General features: G+C 38.8%; 1 protein-coding gene across 4 annotated transcripts in view; it reads left to right on the top strand.

The window, feature by feature from the left end:
* The window catches only part of ERCC6L2 (ERCC excision repair 6 like 2), a 54480-nt gene that overhangs the window by 2346 nt on the left and 34783 nt on the right, over nucleotides 1-17351 (top strand). For all 4 annotated transcript variants that reach the window (XM_071581072.1, XM_071581074.1, XM_071581076.1 and 1 more), the window contains exons 2-9: nucleotides 1157-1581; nucleotides 5639-5758; nucleotides 7179-7372; nucleotides 9676-9837; nucleotides 10980-11187; nucleotides 12589-12729; nucleotides 13574-13687; nucleotides 15174-15293. In XM_071581072.1, coding sequence (XP_071437173.1) covers nucleotides 1157-1581; nucleotides 5639-5758; nucleotides 7179-7372; nucleotides 9676-9837; nucleotides 10980-11187; nucleotides 12589-12729; nucleotides 13574-13687; nucleotides 15174-15293 — 1484 coding nt within the window. The remainder of the gene's footprint in view (nucleotides 1-1156; nucleotides 1582-5638; nucleotides 5759-7178; nucleotides 7373-9675; nucleotides 9838-10979; nucleotides 11188-12588; nucleotides 12730-13573; nucleotides 13688-15173; nucleotides 15294-17351) is intronic.

Genomic DNA, 17351 nt, shown 5'->3' with positions numbered 1-17351 from the left:
CCTTGAGTGTTGTGTTCAGTTCTGGGCCCCTCAGTTCAGAAAGGATATTGAGGTGCTGGAGCGGGTCCAGAGAAGAGCAGCAAGGCTGGTGAAGGGACTGGAGCACAAGTCCTATGGGGAGAGCCTGAGGGAGCTGGGGTGGAGAAGAGGAAGCTCAGAGGTGACCTCATCACTGTCTATAACTACCTGAAGGGAAGTTCTGGCCAGGTGGGGGCTGGTCTCTTCTTCCAGGCACTCAGCAATAGGACAAGGGGGCACAGGCTTAAGCTCTGCCAGGGGAAATTTAAGTTGGATATCAGAAAACAATTCTTTCCAGAGAGAGTAATCAGGCATTGGAATGGGCTGCCCAGAGTGGTGGTGGATTCACCATCCCTAGAGATTTTTAAACACAGATTGGCCGTGGCACTGAGTGCCATGATCTGGTAAATGGACTGGAGTTGGACCAAGGGTTGGACTCGATGATCTTGGAGGTCTTTTCCAACCCAATTGATTCTATGATTCTATGATAAGATTCTCTCTGGCTTGCTCTTCCCTGGAAAAACCGTAGGTGCTTCTCAATGCTGTTGATAATAACTTTCTTAGCAAATAAGCACAACTTATTACAGCATATAGGTAAGAAACTATAAAAGTTCTGACATTAGTCATTTATCCCTTTGTGTTGGGATAGCTGATCTGGGGAACAAACTCAAAAGGATCAGTTCAGATTTGGAAAACTTTGTGTGCAAGCATTTTTTACAAGGTCTTTTTTACTGTGATGAGTGAAGGCCTTGTTTTTTCTGATGGAGGTATTTTTTGTGTTTTTCATTGTCAGTGTGACATGGGCTCTTCTGACTGGTATGCACTGCTGTGTTTGCCTGTGTGAAGCCGCTATGTAACAGTGCATCAGAATCTGGCTTTTACTTTTTTTTCATATACAGCTTCTGGTATTTATAAAATAGGAGTGTTAAAGCAAATCATAATTTTATGCCTGGCTCTGGGTTTGGTTATAAACAGGAATTGTTTTCCTCATTCTAGTGCTACCTTCAATACCTATTTTATCTTAAGTTGTTGTATGCATTTTGTCAAATAAATTTACTTGCAATGTTGTAGTAGTGAGGAAATGAATTACTTTGTATGTCAGACCAGTTTATCATTTTGTGTTTGGTTTTTTTTATAGATTGTTGGTCTGTTGGGGAGAAGTGTCTTGCCCCTTGTCTTGAAAATGGAAAACTTCAGGAAGGAGTAATAACTTCACTTGAAAAAGACAAGAATGGAAAATCATGTGCTGTTGTATTATTCTCAGAGACTGAAGAAAGGAAAATACTAGTAACTAAACTTTGCAGAGTCAAAGACAGCCAAAGACCCTGGAAAAGCATAATATTTGATGATGGTGATCTGGAAAAGCCGTATTTCCCTGACCAAAATCTTCCATTTCCTGCAGTTGCTTTTAAGTTATCTGACAACGGTGATATAATCCCATATACCATTAACAGATACCTGCGTGATTACCAAAGGGAAGGAGCCCAGTTTCTGTACAGACACTACGCTAATCAAGAGGGATGTATTCTTGGAGATGATATGGGCCTTGGAAAAACAATACAGGTATTCTGTTTGATTGTTACAATGGGAGAGTAGCATGTCTTCTGAGAACTGTAAACCTTTTAAAAAAATAATGTGTTTATGAGCTTAACCTCCCTTTGCTATTGTGGAGTTGGATGAGGCAGGACATGACCATCCAGGACAGCACTCAGAGTCAGGAGCCATTGCTTATTTAAGATTGACTCCTGACAGGTCATAAAACTGGGATGTGGCCCCTTTTAGTGTAAGCCTGGGTAATTATAGTAGTTAAAATACTATGTCGAATTTGCTTTGAGGATTGCTGTCTGTCCATCATGAAAGAAGTTTGCACAACAGTACACTAAAAGAACTTGAGGCCCTTATCTGACTCTGGCTTTTAAAATGTCTCTTTCCATTTTTCCTGAAAACAAATAATTTCACTGTTCTGGGAGTGCAAAGGAGCAGGCACATTTACTCCCACCTGTGGAAAAGGTGCTTGGGTGTTCCATGCTACTTCCATCACTCTTTTGGGAATGCAACTTGGGTTGATGAGAGGACAAACTATAGCTGGATTTTTTGTTATGCTTTGAGTCCGTGTGGCCCAACTTATATATTTATTTTGCTATAATTAGGTGGTTTTATGTGTGCAAATTCTCTGTAATCTGTCTGGTTTGAAGTCAGCAGCTTGAGTCCAGGGTTATCCAGTCTTTGTCCACCTCTCTTTTCTCTCTCTCCATGTGTGTCAGATGCAAGCTCATTCCTTCATTGACAAATATTATAGGCTGTGGTATCTCTTGCCCTTCCTTTTAGGAGAATGTTGACAAATGCCTTTCAGTGCAAAGAAGTGTTGTCCTGTAGCAAACAGGAGGAGTGGGTAAACTAAACTGACAAACCTCTGCATTGAATATTTAGAGGTACATCATGGATTTATATATATGTAGCTGATGTTGACCTGTTAACAGATGCTTATTAAAACTAAACTGCATCAGTTTTAAGTGTGGCCATGTTTCTTGTCCATAGGAGCTTAAGGACAGGGTAGTTATGGAAGACTGTTTATACACAGAACTGCAAATTAACTGATTTCCTGTGGCAAGAAGTATATACAGAAGATAATAATAAAGTGGGGGGTGGAGAGGGGAAACTGAGTTGTTTTACTTGCATTTCTTTGATTTCTTCAATCTCACAGCTGATTCTTTAGTTATGCTTATGACACAGTGACAGTGTGTTCCTACGTGGAATTCACAACTGATGGGGTTTTTTTAATGTGTGTCAAGTTTGCAGAAGGTAGAAGAATAACAAGAAGCACTTAGGTCAGAAAGGAGAGGACAAGGAGAGCAATCTGAGACAGGCAGCATGTTTTTAGTACCGGCAAATTGTGCCTGACCAATCCAGTGGCCTTCTGTGATGGAATGACAGCAGTGGATCATTTGGGAAGACCGGCAGATCCCATCTACCTAGACGCCTGTGAGGCTTTTGATTATGGTTCCCTATGACATCCCTTGCTCCAAACTGTAGAGGCATGGATTGGATGGATGGATTGGATGGATGGATAGATGGATGGATGGATGGATGGATGGATGGATGGATGGATGGATGGATGGAGCTAGAGAGTTGTGGTCAATGGCTCTGTGTCCAGGTGGAAGCTGGTGATGAGTGAAGTCCCTCAGCGCTCTGTACTGTTGTGTAGTGTTTTCATCAATGACACAGACAGTGAGATCAAGTGCAGCCCCAGAAAGGTTGCAGATGATACAAAGCTGAGCAGTGCAGTTGACACAACAAAAGGATGGGATGCCATCCAGAGGGACCTTGACAAACTTGAGAAGTGGGCCCATGAGAACCTCGTAAGGTTCAACAAGTCCAAGTGCAAGGCGCTGCACCTGGGAATCCCAGACATGAGTACAGACTGGGAGAAAAGGTTGTTGAGAGCAGTGCCGTGGAGAAGAACTTGGGGGTTCTTGTGGATGAAGAGCTGGGCATGAGCCAACAATGTGTTCTTGCAGCCCTGGACCACATCAAAAGCAGTGGCCAGCAGGTCAAAGGAAGTGATTCTGTCCCTCTGCCCTTTTCATACCCCACCTGGAGCATCCAGCTCTGGGGTCATCAGCACCAGCAATATGGAGGGCCACAAAGGTGATCTGAGGGATGGAGCACCTCTCCTACAAAGACAGGCTGAGAGAGTTGGGGCAGTTCAGTCTGGAGAAGGGAAGGCTCTGGGAACACAACATTGCAGATTTCCAGTGCCCTTTATGTTCAAGGCTAGGTTGTATGGAGGCCTGATCTAGCTAATGGCACCCTTGTCCATTGCAGTGATTGGAACTCAATGATCTTAAGATCCCTTTAGGCCCTAACCATTTTATGATTTTGTGATCTTGCGTATTTTTTTAAATACAGCATTTATGGTCAAGTTGAGTATGGAAAAGGCAGTTCAGTGGATATGAAGTAAAAGAGAAGAGTTCACTTTTTAGAAAAGGTTAGTAGATATGAAAAAATACTAGTTAAACTTTGTGAAGTAACTGATGTAGTCTTACAGAAAACTTTTCTTAATATTGTCAGTTGGCTGAACGTTATTGTTTCTGTATTATAGAATGCTTTATGAGATAAAATTTTCTAGAAACTTTCTAGAAAATGTTGTTTACTTCTGAACTAATTTTTGCTTAAATTGGCTTGACTGTAGGACTCTTTCAATTCAAGCTGAAGTTGAGATGGAGGCAAGTAGAATAATGTTGGTTTTTAGTGTGGTTACAGTAAATTAGTTTCCTATCAAGGCCTTTAGTTTGCTTCCTGCTTTATCTGGAAGAGCTGAAGGTTTCTCAGAATGAGTTGCTGTTCTACAGCATTTGCTGTTGTTAGAAATTTGTGATTCAAATTCTTCCAAAAGTGAAGTATCTGGAAGAGCTGTGGAGAATTATTGTTCAGTTGAATTTAATTCTTACTCTCAAAAGGATTAAAAAAATAATGAAGAGTTATTAATTAAGCAACATGTGCACACTTGCTGTTCCTTTTAATCTCAGCTTGTATGAAATATGTATAAAAATGTTTGGGTTACTTTTATTCTGCATATCTCTCTTCCACCCTGCAGATGGATTTCCTCTCTCTTCTGTCCATCTCACTTTACTCGTCCTAGGCAGGTATTTTTTCAGTACTTTTGCCCTCCTTACTGGCTCTTTCTCCCCATCATCACAGGGAGAAAGCTATTTTTTTTGGAAATCAGTGATTGATAGTTTTGCCTCTGCCCTGCTCTGAACAGCTGTGTAGCAGCTGGAAAAGGAAGCGTCTGGAGCTGGCTGCTCTGAACAAAAGGGGTCTGTTGAGTTTTCAAAAGAAGGGCACCTCTCTGATGATGCATCTGGTCCTTGCTGCTGCTTAGCCCCATGGATACTGTTTATCTCGAGTGGATTTTATAGGTTTGCATGTTCTGGCCAGATACCTCTCTGCCTTACTCCTGTTTTGGATTACCGTGGGAGCAGTTTGGAATCGCCCGTGCTGGGATGTTTGTCCTTGTGCCATTGTATTGTAGGAAGTGTCTTCTCATAATCACCTTCACTGGTTTGAGACAGGTGGGAGAATATGGCATAACAGAAAGAAATGGTTTTCATGTTAACAACAAGAATTTGAAGGAATGGAAAATATAGAAAAAGACATATTAGTAAAAAACAAACCTCTAGGCTGAATGTCTTCTTTTTGCAAAAGTAGCATTGGGAGCATAGTTAGTAAATGTTACTTGTGAATTCTCACCTGACATTCAAGCACCCTCAAAATGAGGACAGTTGCAAGGAATGCTTCATCTCTATTTTTTCCTTGCTCATTTGTACTCTATCACTTCTGTATTTTGGGGATTTTTTCCAATTCGAGGATAAAAGAGCAAGGTAGTGCAATTCATTGCTCTTACTGTGATTCAGGAAATTGATGCAAATCCAAGGGAAGGTGGTCCCATTGTAAAAAATGATCTAAAACCAACCAACAAAAAAAGCAACCTTCTCACCTGCCCCACTGCACCCCCAACCGCCTTACTAAGTCCCATCCAGCATTTTGTCCTAAATGTAGGTTTTCAGTGGAATTCATTTATTGTACATATTCACTGAGAATTGTGTCCTTTCTCCAGGTCATTTCATTTTTGGCTGCAGTGTTGCACAAAAAGGGAACACGTGAAGATATTGAAAATAATATGCCAGAATTTTTACTGAGGACAATGAAAAAGGGCTCAAATTGTAACCCCAAGAAGGTACAACTTTTAATGAAACAAGCTTAAGGATTTTGGTAAAATGAAATACTTGGATTTTTTTATTATGTGTAGTAATTTTTAAAATTCAGGTATTGAAGTAGGTTAGAGGTTTGTGCCTTTCTTAGTAGTGTTAGGGAAGCCTTCAGTTTTCCAAACTGTCATAGTACACAATCTTACTGTTACAGTCTAATCTGTTACTACTGTTGATCTACATTAAAACAAAAATATTTTGGAATACTTGGATTAGACTTATGGCTAGAGTATTTTGAAAAGCCTGGGCCAGTGTGTAGAAAAATTGTGTTATGTGATTGTATTTTTAAAGTAAAAAAGAAAAGGCATGTATATCTATAATAACAGGATATTTAATTAAGACAAATGCATATAGTTGGAAAAGCTGTTAGTCTTGTGATCTTCCATGTTTTCTTGATTGGCTGTCATAGTGTCAGAAGTCTGACTGATAATCTAAGTAATCCAATACAGCAACAGCAAATAAAAGATACATGTGAAAGTTCTGTGTAAATAAGATAAATCTCAAGATCATTGTAATTTTGCCCATCACAGAACAATGTGATTTCTGTTTTCTGTTGTATTCTTATGTTATTGGAATAATTGGAGAACTTGACTGGCATAATGGGTCATGTGACTATAGCTCTGTGAAAATGGATACATGTTTCTCAGGAAATACAGGCAGAGAGAAAGAGATAAACGGTTAGCACTTCATGTGCAAAGAAACAGGAATGCTTCTGACTAGGAATATGAGAAGAATGCCACTTTGAGGGCATTTAATGTTGAAACAGGTCACATGATGGACTCCACCTATCCTTTTGGGGTTTTGAAGTCCTGAGTTGGGAAGGTCCCAGTTTGAATATAGTTTTGCCCCAACTTTGACTATAAAGTTGGACTTAAAACTTCACTTCCTACTCAGTGATTTTATTATACTATGATATTAGTTGAATTTTTTGAGCTATCAAGTTTTTAAACCCTTTTCAGGTCTTTCTCTTTTGAAGTTATATGATGACTAGACTTGAGGATTGGAGGCAGCTGCTTACCCTCTTCATCCTTTTGTTTTCTCCATCTCTAAAACATTTTGTGGTATACAGATGCTATAACAAAGCAAAATGATAATGTTTCATGTCTTACTGCAGTTGTTAGAGTATAATTTGAGTAAGTAGCACTACTTGGTATTTAATTTTAGGTTTTTTTTTTCTTCTGTGCTATTTATGTACTTGGGATAAACTGATTACTTTGGAATTTATATTAACTGTTCAAATATTTTCCATACTGTGCTTTAAAGCGACAGAATTAAAGAGTTCAAACTGTTCAAAGCAGTAAAATAAATGTCAAGATTTTAGCTTTTTTTATTGAGAAAGAGCTATGTTGTGGTTTTTCAAGTAATACTGTAATATGTATGTGTTTTCAGACTTTCCTCATCGTGGCCCCTCTTTCAGTGCTGTACAACTGGAAGGATGAGTTGGACACATGGGGATACTTTAAGGTCTCTGTCTTACATGGCAGTAAGAAAGATGATGACATGAGTCGCATCAAGCAAGGGAAATGTGAAGTTGCACTTACCACATATGAGATACTTCGCCTGTATTTGGATGAATTTAACAGGTAATGGTTTTAATGTGTTTTTTTACACACAGAATTTTAACTGTCTAATTGTTCATTGTTCTTTGTGAATACTTCTTCTGTGTAATGTATTTATTGTTAAATTAATATTGTTAAAATAATGTATTGTTGTTAAATCCATGACTCGCTGTGCTGAACAGAAGAATCTCATTTAGCTATGATTGTGGAGTTTAGTTCATGCTATCTTTGTAGTGGGATACTTAGTAGCAGTAAGAGTTTGAATAGTTTCCATAAAGCTAGTCTGCACTGTTAGCATGCTTAGGGCATCTGGTCTGAAAGATGCAGGAATTGCCTGCCTGAAAACAAAAACTAGAAGACATTTCTGTCTTTCAGTACTGTGTAAGGAGACTAAAAACCTGGAATTTTTAGCAAATGTTCAAAAAGGTATTTTCCTTGTTAGTTGCACTTTGCACGAGCTTGATGAAATTGAATACTTTGTGATTTAAAACCACACATTTCTCATCCGAACTTAGAGATCCTTTTCTCTTATGTTATCTTGTAAGTGGCAATTAAATGCCTCCCTGACATCCGATCCCATCAGATCTCGGAAGCTGAGCAGGGTCAGCCTCGGTTAGTACTTGGATGGGAGACCTCCTGGGAATACTGGAGGCTGTAGGTTCTAGTCCTGAGGACCTCCCTGTCACCATCTAAGCTCACTTGGCCGTGGCAGATGAACCTCAGGACTTAAACGGTGGAGCCAGTTCTGCACATGCTGTGCCTCACCTAAAAAATCCACTGCACAGGCTGGAAGGGCACACCCACGTGGGGAGAGCCCTGCCCAAATCTGCGTTAGCAAAGCCTGGCCATACATCTTGTAAGTAGAGTACAGGTTGTATCAATGGCTGGTAGCAGCAGCCTGCCCTCTGCAGCTGGATCTGGAGATGTTGTTTCAGGTGTTGGGAAAGGTTCAAGCCCAGGGATGTGCCTTAGTCATCTGGACAGCCGTCACCAAAACAATCAGGTCTTCATTTCTGTGCTCAGGTTTGAGAAGTGCAGAGAAGAGTAAAGTAGTTTTGTCAGCAGAACCCTAACTCTTTGTGTTTTCTTTCTAAGGGGCTCTTCAGGCTTGGTCACGAAATATACAGTGGTCAGGAAACATAGGTGCATGTGCAGAGCAGATCTGATGTGTGACTGCTTGCAAATACTTTGCTTCAGCAAGCAGATGTACTAAACTGTTTCAGCAGAACATGTGACTGAATGGGCCTGTGGTCTTGACACCAGAAGAAGCTATGCATGTTGATAGATTGACCTCAAAAAGGAGTCTTAATTAGCTGTCACTAATAAGAATACATATGCTCAGTTATGCATGTAAATCAGCATAATGAGAGATTAAGTGGAAGGAGCTGGCATACGGACATCTGTTAGGCTCCTTTCAGAAACTCCAATTTTTAGCATATTTTAGGAATGTAAGGAACATTGATATAAATGAATGTATTTAGTGGTTATCAAAAATTTCACAACATCAGCCTTCAGATTATTGAACTAAATGCAGCCTTCTCAGGATAGAGGCTTTCTACTAAACATGTCTACTTCAACTTTTTATAGCTTGAAGTATCATCAAACTGGATATTCTGTTCTGAAATATTCATATATATAAAGTGAATTCATAATAAATCCATTCCTAGGACTTGATGACTTCAATTAGCATCACTGTATACAGGTCACTCTACCCTTGAGTTTTGTGTTTGAACTGACTGCAAAATACCTGTTGGTCACTACTTCTAGGTATGTTCTCTCTAGTCACAATTACAGCATATTAAAATCCCTCTGTCATATTGGTATTGTTTATTTTTGAGTGATGCTTTCTTGTAGAAAACCATGCAGATTGAAACATTTTCAGCCCACTGCTAGTTGCACTGGATAGTTTTTGCTAGGAAGATGAAGCATACCTATATTAAGCATGTTTCAGTCGTTTACTTTCAGAGACTTACTTATTTTTTGTAAATCATAATTATAAGTGGAGTTAATGTTGGTGAGATCTGCTGGATTCATTGGCCCAGAGGTTAAAAGCTCTTGCTTCACAGAAAGCATTTGACATGGTTATCAGAAGTTCATTTATTGGGCTGTGTAGTTCAGCAGTTATTTCTGCCATGTTCAACTATGGCAATCGGATTTACTAAAAAGAATGTAAAAAAACTGAGTAGTATAATACAATGTAAAACAGAAAAATCAAAAAATAGTAGTGTATTGCAAAAATCACAGCCACTTGTGTGGCTGACTTCACTTTTATGTATGTGGGATGAAAGGTTGAGTAATGTCAATTAAAATGTTTTTTTGATCTGCAGTGTAGAATGGTCTGCTGTGATAGTGGATGAAGCACATAGAATCAAGAATCCAAAGGCTCAAATAACTCAAACTATGAAGTCATTAAAATGCAGTGTTCGCATAGGTCTCACTGGAACCATTCTTCAAAACAATATGAAGGAACTTTGGTGTGTTATGGACTGGTAAATAAAATATATTATTTTTTTATGATTAAACACCTCTATATGTTAACCATGCACTGGGACTGGGGTAGAACTGAACGATATGGACCCATCTGTGTCATAAAAACAACAAAAGCAAACTACTAAGCTGATGTTTTGCAAGAATATAAGTATGGTTTTTTAATGAATCTCTGAAGTTGGGCTCCTGATATGAATTTTTCATTTTTTTAATACATTTGTAGCTCCTTAAAACTGCCTTCTTTAGGAAATTTGGGAAGCAGTTAAAATGATTCTTCCCCCACCCTTCCATATTTACCTTCTTTTTTTTTCTAAGGACACTTTATTTCTTCTGTCCTTTGCCCAGTAGACAGGGAATCATTACACAGCCTTGACCAACATTGTGACTTTTCTCTCTCCAATATGTGTGGGGCATTCTGACTTGAAGGATGAAAGGAGTATTTTGTGGTGTTTCAACATGCGCAACTGCACGTACTTGCAAAGCAAAGTCTTGGCCAGAAAAACTTTTAATGGAGAAGGAGAAGTGCAACTAACTGTACATAAAAATTTGAACATAGAAAACTTACTGGAATGCTTTTCAGAGAAGGAACAAAGCAAACGTACTTTAAATATAAGGATATACTGAACAGAAATAGCAGGAAAAATGCTTTAAACTTGGGTGTTGTGTCTGGTCCACTGAAGCTAAGCTATTGGATTCTTCCAATGCGTAGTGTTGCCAATGATTACAATATTCTTTTTACTGTTGAGTTTCTCAAGATTTTATTTAATAAGTTGTAGTATCTGCATAATCTGATTTAATAAAAACAGTAATATTTGAAAACTTGACCTATGAGCTTCCAGATTAGCCTCCTGATGGTAGCAACCTTGTAGATTAGAGTTTCTATATACTTGTGACTTCTGTTGGTTGTGACTTCTGGAGGTTACAAACCTTTTTCTAAGGGATATTTCTTAGCATTTGAGAGTCACAGAAAGCAAATGAAAAATGGCATGTCTGAAAGTCGTATATGCTTCTACTGGTACATACAATTTTCAGTGGCTTCTCAGGTAATTTTTAATTTAAGATCTCTTGCTGTTAGCCAGAAAAAAAATCAGGGTATGCTTTGAATCACTGAATCAACCCCACACCTCCTACTGTTTTTTAATAGGGCTGTACCAGGACTTTTAGGTAGCAGAGTGGATTTCAAGAAGAAATTTTCTGATCCAGTGGAGCATGGCCAGAGGCATACTGCAACTAAAAGAGAGCTAGCAACAGGTCGTAAAGCCATGGTGAAGCTAGCGAGAAAAATGTCGGGCTGGTTTCTGAGACGTACCAAAGCGCTTATCAGTGATCAGCTGCCGAAGAAGGAAGACCGAGTAAGAGTGCCTTTATGTTTCAAATAGAATACTAATGAACATATCTCTTATTTTTAATTTTCTTGTTTTATTTTCTCTCTTTTGTTATGGCTGTACTAGTTTATGCTTTTCTCTTTGTCTTACGAACTTAAGAAGAATCCATAACTTTGGAAAAACACACTTTGGGAAAGTGTGCTTTGTTCACATAATTACTATGATTGCATGTTGAAATGGAGTTAATCAAGCCTGAAAATGCTCAGCTAGTGTTCTGACTAGTGATTTATACATCTGTTTTGTGTGTGTTTTTGTACTTATATGTGCAAATGCAAAGCAATGTGTGTAAATCTCTTGAAATTTTGTGTAGAACTTCTGAATTTGCAGCTTGACGCTTTGTGTATCGAACAGGATGCTTTTAACTCTCTCATTTTTGGTCCCCAAATAAAAGAAAAACCTCAGACATAAAGCTGGTTCTATGATAAATCTGTAATCCTGTTCATCTAGTGCAATTGTAAATATTATGTGAACTGATAATGCTTTATTAATATAGCCAAGAGTTCTGATAAATCTTTCCTTCTACATAGACAAATACATAAATTTGCAGCTGGTTTCGTTTTCAAAATTTGGTATTTATTCTTCATTCTTAGTTTATAATAATGTCATCTAAGCTGTCTTCTGAAGGAAAGATTAACACAAACATCACTCAATTGCTTTTCTGAATCTAGCAGGTTTTATTCTTTTCATTATCTTGTTAATGTGAATATATGTTCAAGTTACTGCTGTATTGCTACAGCTCAGCATGGTGCTGCTGCTGTGTGGGTAGCATAGGTTAAGGAATGATCTTGGGATTTCTGTCTCCTGCTGCTTAAGACTAAAGATGTCATGGAGATGCCGCCCATGGATTCTAAGAAGAGGGATCAGGGTTGTGGCCATAGCACTATGCAGATCCTTGCCTTCTCATTGCTTATTCTGTTTGTCCTGCTTGTGGTAGTGCCCTGTGATAACTAGTCCCTAAGAAAAAGGAAAGAAAGGGCAAATTATGCACCTGCAAAGTAGAGGGGAATTCTGTAATTAAAATGATGCCTATATTTCTCTCACTTTTCCTTTCTCTTCCTATGGCTCCACAAAAGCTATAATGAAAGATTTTGCAAAAATGAACAGTAGGTTCTGGTAGCTTGACACTGATAACTCTTTGTAGAATTTTGTGATAGGATAAAATAAGTATACATTTTGGCTGCAATCTGTGCTCTTTTTACTGTCAAGATCCACATTTTACATTTGGTGGTAATTTTCTGTAACTATTTGAACATACAAATTTCTACTTTATTTTTAGTGATCTGTGATTTGTATGTTTTGATGCAGTGCTTTTTTGCTTTTCATTGTTTGTTGCCCATAATAGTGTTTCTTGGGTTTTCTCTTTGGTAGATGGTGTATTGTTCCCTGACGGAGTTCCAGAAAGCTGTGTACCAGGCTGTGCTAGAGACTGATGATGTAACCTTAGTGTTACGAGCAGGAGAGCCTTGTAGCTGCAACAGTGGCCGGAAAAGGAAGAACTGTTGCTACAAAGTAAGAACTTGAAATGTTTGGATTTTACAGCACAGTCTTCTGGAATTCTTGAGAGACTCTGTTGATGAAGAGCTGGTTGAACTGTCTGGCTTGTTCTGGGTCCTGAGACAGCTTATAAAAATTGTAGAATCCATATACCAACATGTGTGTCAACATAGTTTGTTTACCTGAAAAGCACTTTAGTAAAGAGCTATTCCTCTACCTTACCCAGATTGTCTTGGAAGGCTTTTTCAAAACTATATTGACACACATGTCAGTATATGGATTCTGCGATTTTTACATCGCTACTTAATTTTCCTATCTAAAGGTTACATCCAATCTAAAGAACTGTCCATCCCAGAAATGCCCCAATTCCTCCCCTAACACGCCTTCTCTGAAATTAAGTAAGATGTCTCAGAACAAGCTTTTTTCAGCCCTGAATTAAGGCAGCAGAGGTGCTTATAAAGCTTTTTACGTTTTTGCTGTAGAGAAAAGTGAAGTTAGCAGTTGTAGAGTGAGAAGTCATTCAGACAATGCTGGTTTGATTTACATTTCAGTCAGTTGTAAAGTTACTGACTTCTTGTTTACTGAGCAGTTCTTGGTTATCTTAGTGTGGTATCTACAGAAATTACTATCTGAAGTATTTAGCAATCTATGAACATAGCTGTAGGTGTTCTCTTATTGAGATGATGTTTCTATTAATAGGATCACAAAGGTGAGGGGAAAAAACCAAACTTGGTTCATACATCTCTTTGGGATCAATTATAGTACTGCTTAGAACTGTGCATGCGCTAAACCTGGTAAGAATAGCATTTATTGTAGATTATTTTAAGGAGTATTTGTTTGCATTAACTTTTTTCTGTAGGAAAACGCATATGGTGAAACAGTTAAGTCTCTGCGCTTCAGTTATCTAACAATCCTACGGAAAGTTGCAAATCATGCTGCACTGCTGCAGACAGACAACACTAGCAAGCAGCAGGTTAGTTTCAGAAGTATTTAAAAAAACGGTCTTGTGAAAAATGGGATGAAAACTCTTGAATGAAAATTGCTACTTGGCCTTCTTAAGTCTTAACTAACTACAATTAAGATACTTTGCAAAATTCCTTTTCCTTTCCGTAGTGCAGAATGCAGGCATTATAAAGACGTTATAGAAAACAGTGTGTTCATTTAGTGGTGCATATCTGAAAATAAGGGTTATGGAAACATTGGAGAGATTTAGGAGGGAGAGTAATTTTTAGTGATTTCTAGTAATGCTATTTCCTGTTACATTTATGAGGAGTACTTACAAGGCGAATGTCTTTGCCTAAATAAATAAATAATAGGCAATTAGAATGTGCATTTTTCCTATAGTACCTATAGTACTTTTTCCTATAGTACCTTTTTTCCTGTAGTTCCTATATTAAGAGCTAATTTTGGTTAAATGATGGTAAACATGTTGTAGGAGAAAATGCTCAATGAGAGATCACTATCAGTTTGTTTTGTTACTTGGCATGTCACCTACAACACCCACAGGCAGAGTTTTTAGAAATGCTTCTGTATGATCCTTAAGATCCAGGAATGAGCAAGGGAATTTAGGATGTTACCACTTCTTCTCAGAAACCACCGAGGAAGGGAAATAATCAGAGTATCCCAGCTAATTTGGTAAATTAGTTCCATTAAATCAGTTTTGCTTTTTAGGAAATACTACTCTTACCATCCAGGGCCTTATATGCAGCATATACCCAACTGTTTTCAGTGGACTTTTTTCTGTATGTCATATGTATTTTCTTTTTGTAATAACATTTGAGGTTTAAATAACCACTGAAATAACACAAAATGAGTACTTTGGACTTACTGTGTCTGACGCCGTGCAGAATTAACTTTGCCAAAATCCACTGAAGAAACGGATACTTTGTAGTATTTCTTGGTTCTAGTGTTAAAGTCCATTACGTGTGTTAGATGAGAGATGTGATCTTTTCATTTTCTCTGGGAAAGTGGACTTAAAGTGTGAGGTAATGTTCAAGTTCAGAGCTAAATTCTAGCAGTGGAACATTATGTGGCTCTTGAGAAGTTTTGTTGTATCAGTGGAACAATATTCCCACACTGGCTTGTTATGCCAGTGGGTCAAGGGAAATTCTGGTACAAAACTGCTGGGTAACAGCAACAAGGCAACAGAATTTTTTTTTAGACTGACGTTCTGGCCAGTCCTATTGCAGCTTTTGGCCAGGAGAAGATATTTTGAGCATCTCTTACTCTAGTAGCTGCAATCCATGGTTTCAGAGTAAGAATCTTGTTTTTAAATGAAGCAAATCAAAACACACAGAAGGTCTTTATCCAGCAGTTTTGTAGTGAACTGAATAGAAAACCACATAACTGCATGAGATCCATTGGCAAACACATTTCAATCTGTTCCTTGTATGGCTTACTGGTCTCCCAGTATAGCTCTGATTTTTAATACCTATTCAATCTTTGTGCTTTTTTTCCAGGAAGTGCATATCAAACGAGTTTGCAGCCAGGTATTTCACCGTTTTCCAGATTTTGTTCAGTTAAGCAAAGATGCAGCCTTTGAAACAATTTCAGATCCAAAATACAGTGGAAAAATGAAGGTAAACCCGTTCCTTAGAAGGAAAATAAATATTAGTAATAATAATAGATCTACTGTTACAGTATACAGGTGTAAGAAAATGCACCCCTAATACTTGTGGGGTTTTTAATCATTCTGTTTATGGTTGATTATATCACAGCAGGTATCTCCTGTCATGAATCAGGGTACATCTGGGCATAGACTGGATAAGAGTGATCTGTGATGCTGAGATACTGTGAGATGTTGGCTTCCTGTGTACTGGTGAACATTGAAATGACCCTTACAGTCAACAGAATTTTGTTTCATGAAACCATGAACTCTAGTCACAGTTGGAAATGTTTGGAAAAGAGAGCAAAACAAAATCATTATGGTCTTAAGGATTTGTGCATGCCTTCAATATTGTGTGTACTTCCAGTCCCTCCCCTCAAAAAGCATATGTTAGACCTTGAAAAGGTTTAGAGGAAGGTTCAGAGAAGGGCCACAGACATGATTAGTAAGTGTGGGTCAGAAGCAGCCAAGTAGGCTGAGATTGCATCCTTGAAAGAATGTGTTAGGATGAATGTGAGAAGGACCTACAAAATCATAAGCAGCATTGAGCTAGTGAATTTGTCCTGACTTTTCAAACCCTTTGGACATTAAATGAAGATAATAGAAGTCATGCTGAAGATGAGGAAAATAAATGTGTTAAGTATGAATTTGTAAAACTCTTTACCTTGAAAACTGTCTTTGGTTTCAGAGTGGAACAAAAGATATTTAATGATGTCTAATGCAGCTGAAAAAGTAGTCTAAGGTAGCTAATGAAAAAGGAAAACATACGAGTTCCAGGAGTGTTCCTGAGCTGGAAGTAACTGGAGGGACAGAAGCAATGCAGGATTTTTGCTTTCTATAAGCCTAGGTATTCACAGGTTCTGGCTGGAACTGAAGGCAGTGGGAGGACCACATTGTTGTGCCAGTAATGGCTATTACCATTTCATTGATTCGGTATTATGCAAGCAACATCTTTCTTTACTGTTATGATATGTGTGTGAGATACCTGCCTAATAACTTTGTTGTACACACTTCATAATAACATGAAAGGGAACTTAATTGTTAAAGTAGTTACCAGCAAATATTTAATACATAGCCCTAAAAAGTCCATGATCCTAAGCAGTGCCTATGAAGCAATTCTGTTACTGGTTATTTTCCCATGGTATATTCATGTTATTATTTTATATTTTTATTATTATTTTCCTATGTCTTTGGCCTGGAAAAGTTGGCAGCCCATGGCTTGGACAGTTGCACTGTTGGCTGGGTCAAAAACTGACTGGATGGCTGGGCCCAGAGAGTGGTGGTGAATGGAGCTACGTACAGTTAATGTCTAGTCACTAGTGGTGTTCCCCAGGGGTCAATGTTGGGCCCAGTTGTGTTTCATGTCTTTAATGATGATCTGGATGAGGGATCTGAGTGCACCCCCTGGAAGGTTTAAGACTTTAGTTGAGAGGAAATGTTGATGTGCAGGAGAGGCACTTGGACAGACTGGATCAATGGGCCTAGATCAATGATGCAAGGTTCAACAAGACCAACTGCTGGGTTCTACACTTTGGCCACAAGAGCCTCATGCAGCACTACAGGCCTGGGGAAGAGTCTGGAAAGGTACCTGTCAGAAAAGGACCTGAGCATGCTGGTCAAAAGCGGCTGAACATGAGCCAGCAGTGTGCCCAGGTGACAAAGAAGGGCAGTGACATCCTTGCTTGTATCAGAACTAGTGTGCCCAGCAGGACCAGGAAAGTGATTCTTTTCCTGTCCATGGTGCTGCTGAGGCCACACCTTGAGTTCTGTGCTCAGTTCTGGGCCCATCATGATAACAAAGACACTGAGGTGCTGGAGTGTGTCCAGAGGGACCTAGACAAGCTTGAGAAGTGGGCCAGGTGAAATCTCATGAGTTTTAACAAGGCCAAGCACAAGGTGTTGCACTTGGGTCAGCACAGCCCCTGGCACCAACACAGGCAGGGAGATGAACAGATTAAGAGCACCCCTGCTGAGAAGGACTTGGGGCTGTTGGTGAATTAGAGGCTGGACATGAACCAGCAATGTGAAATTG

This window comes from Pithys albifrons, chromosome Z, assembly GCF_047495875.1.
Source record: "Pithys albifrons albifrons isolate INPA30051 chromosome Z, PitAlb_v1, whole genome shotgun sequence".
Lineage (NCBI taxonomy): Eukaryota > Metazoa > Chordata > Aves > Passeriformes > Thamnophilidae > Pithys > Pithys albifrons.
This window is presented reverse-complemented; position numbering and strand designations above follow the sequence as displayed.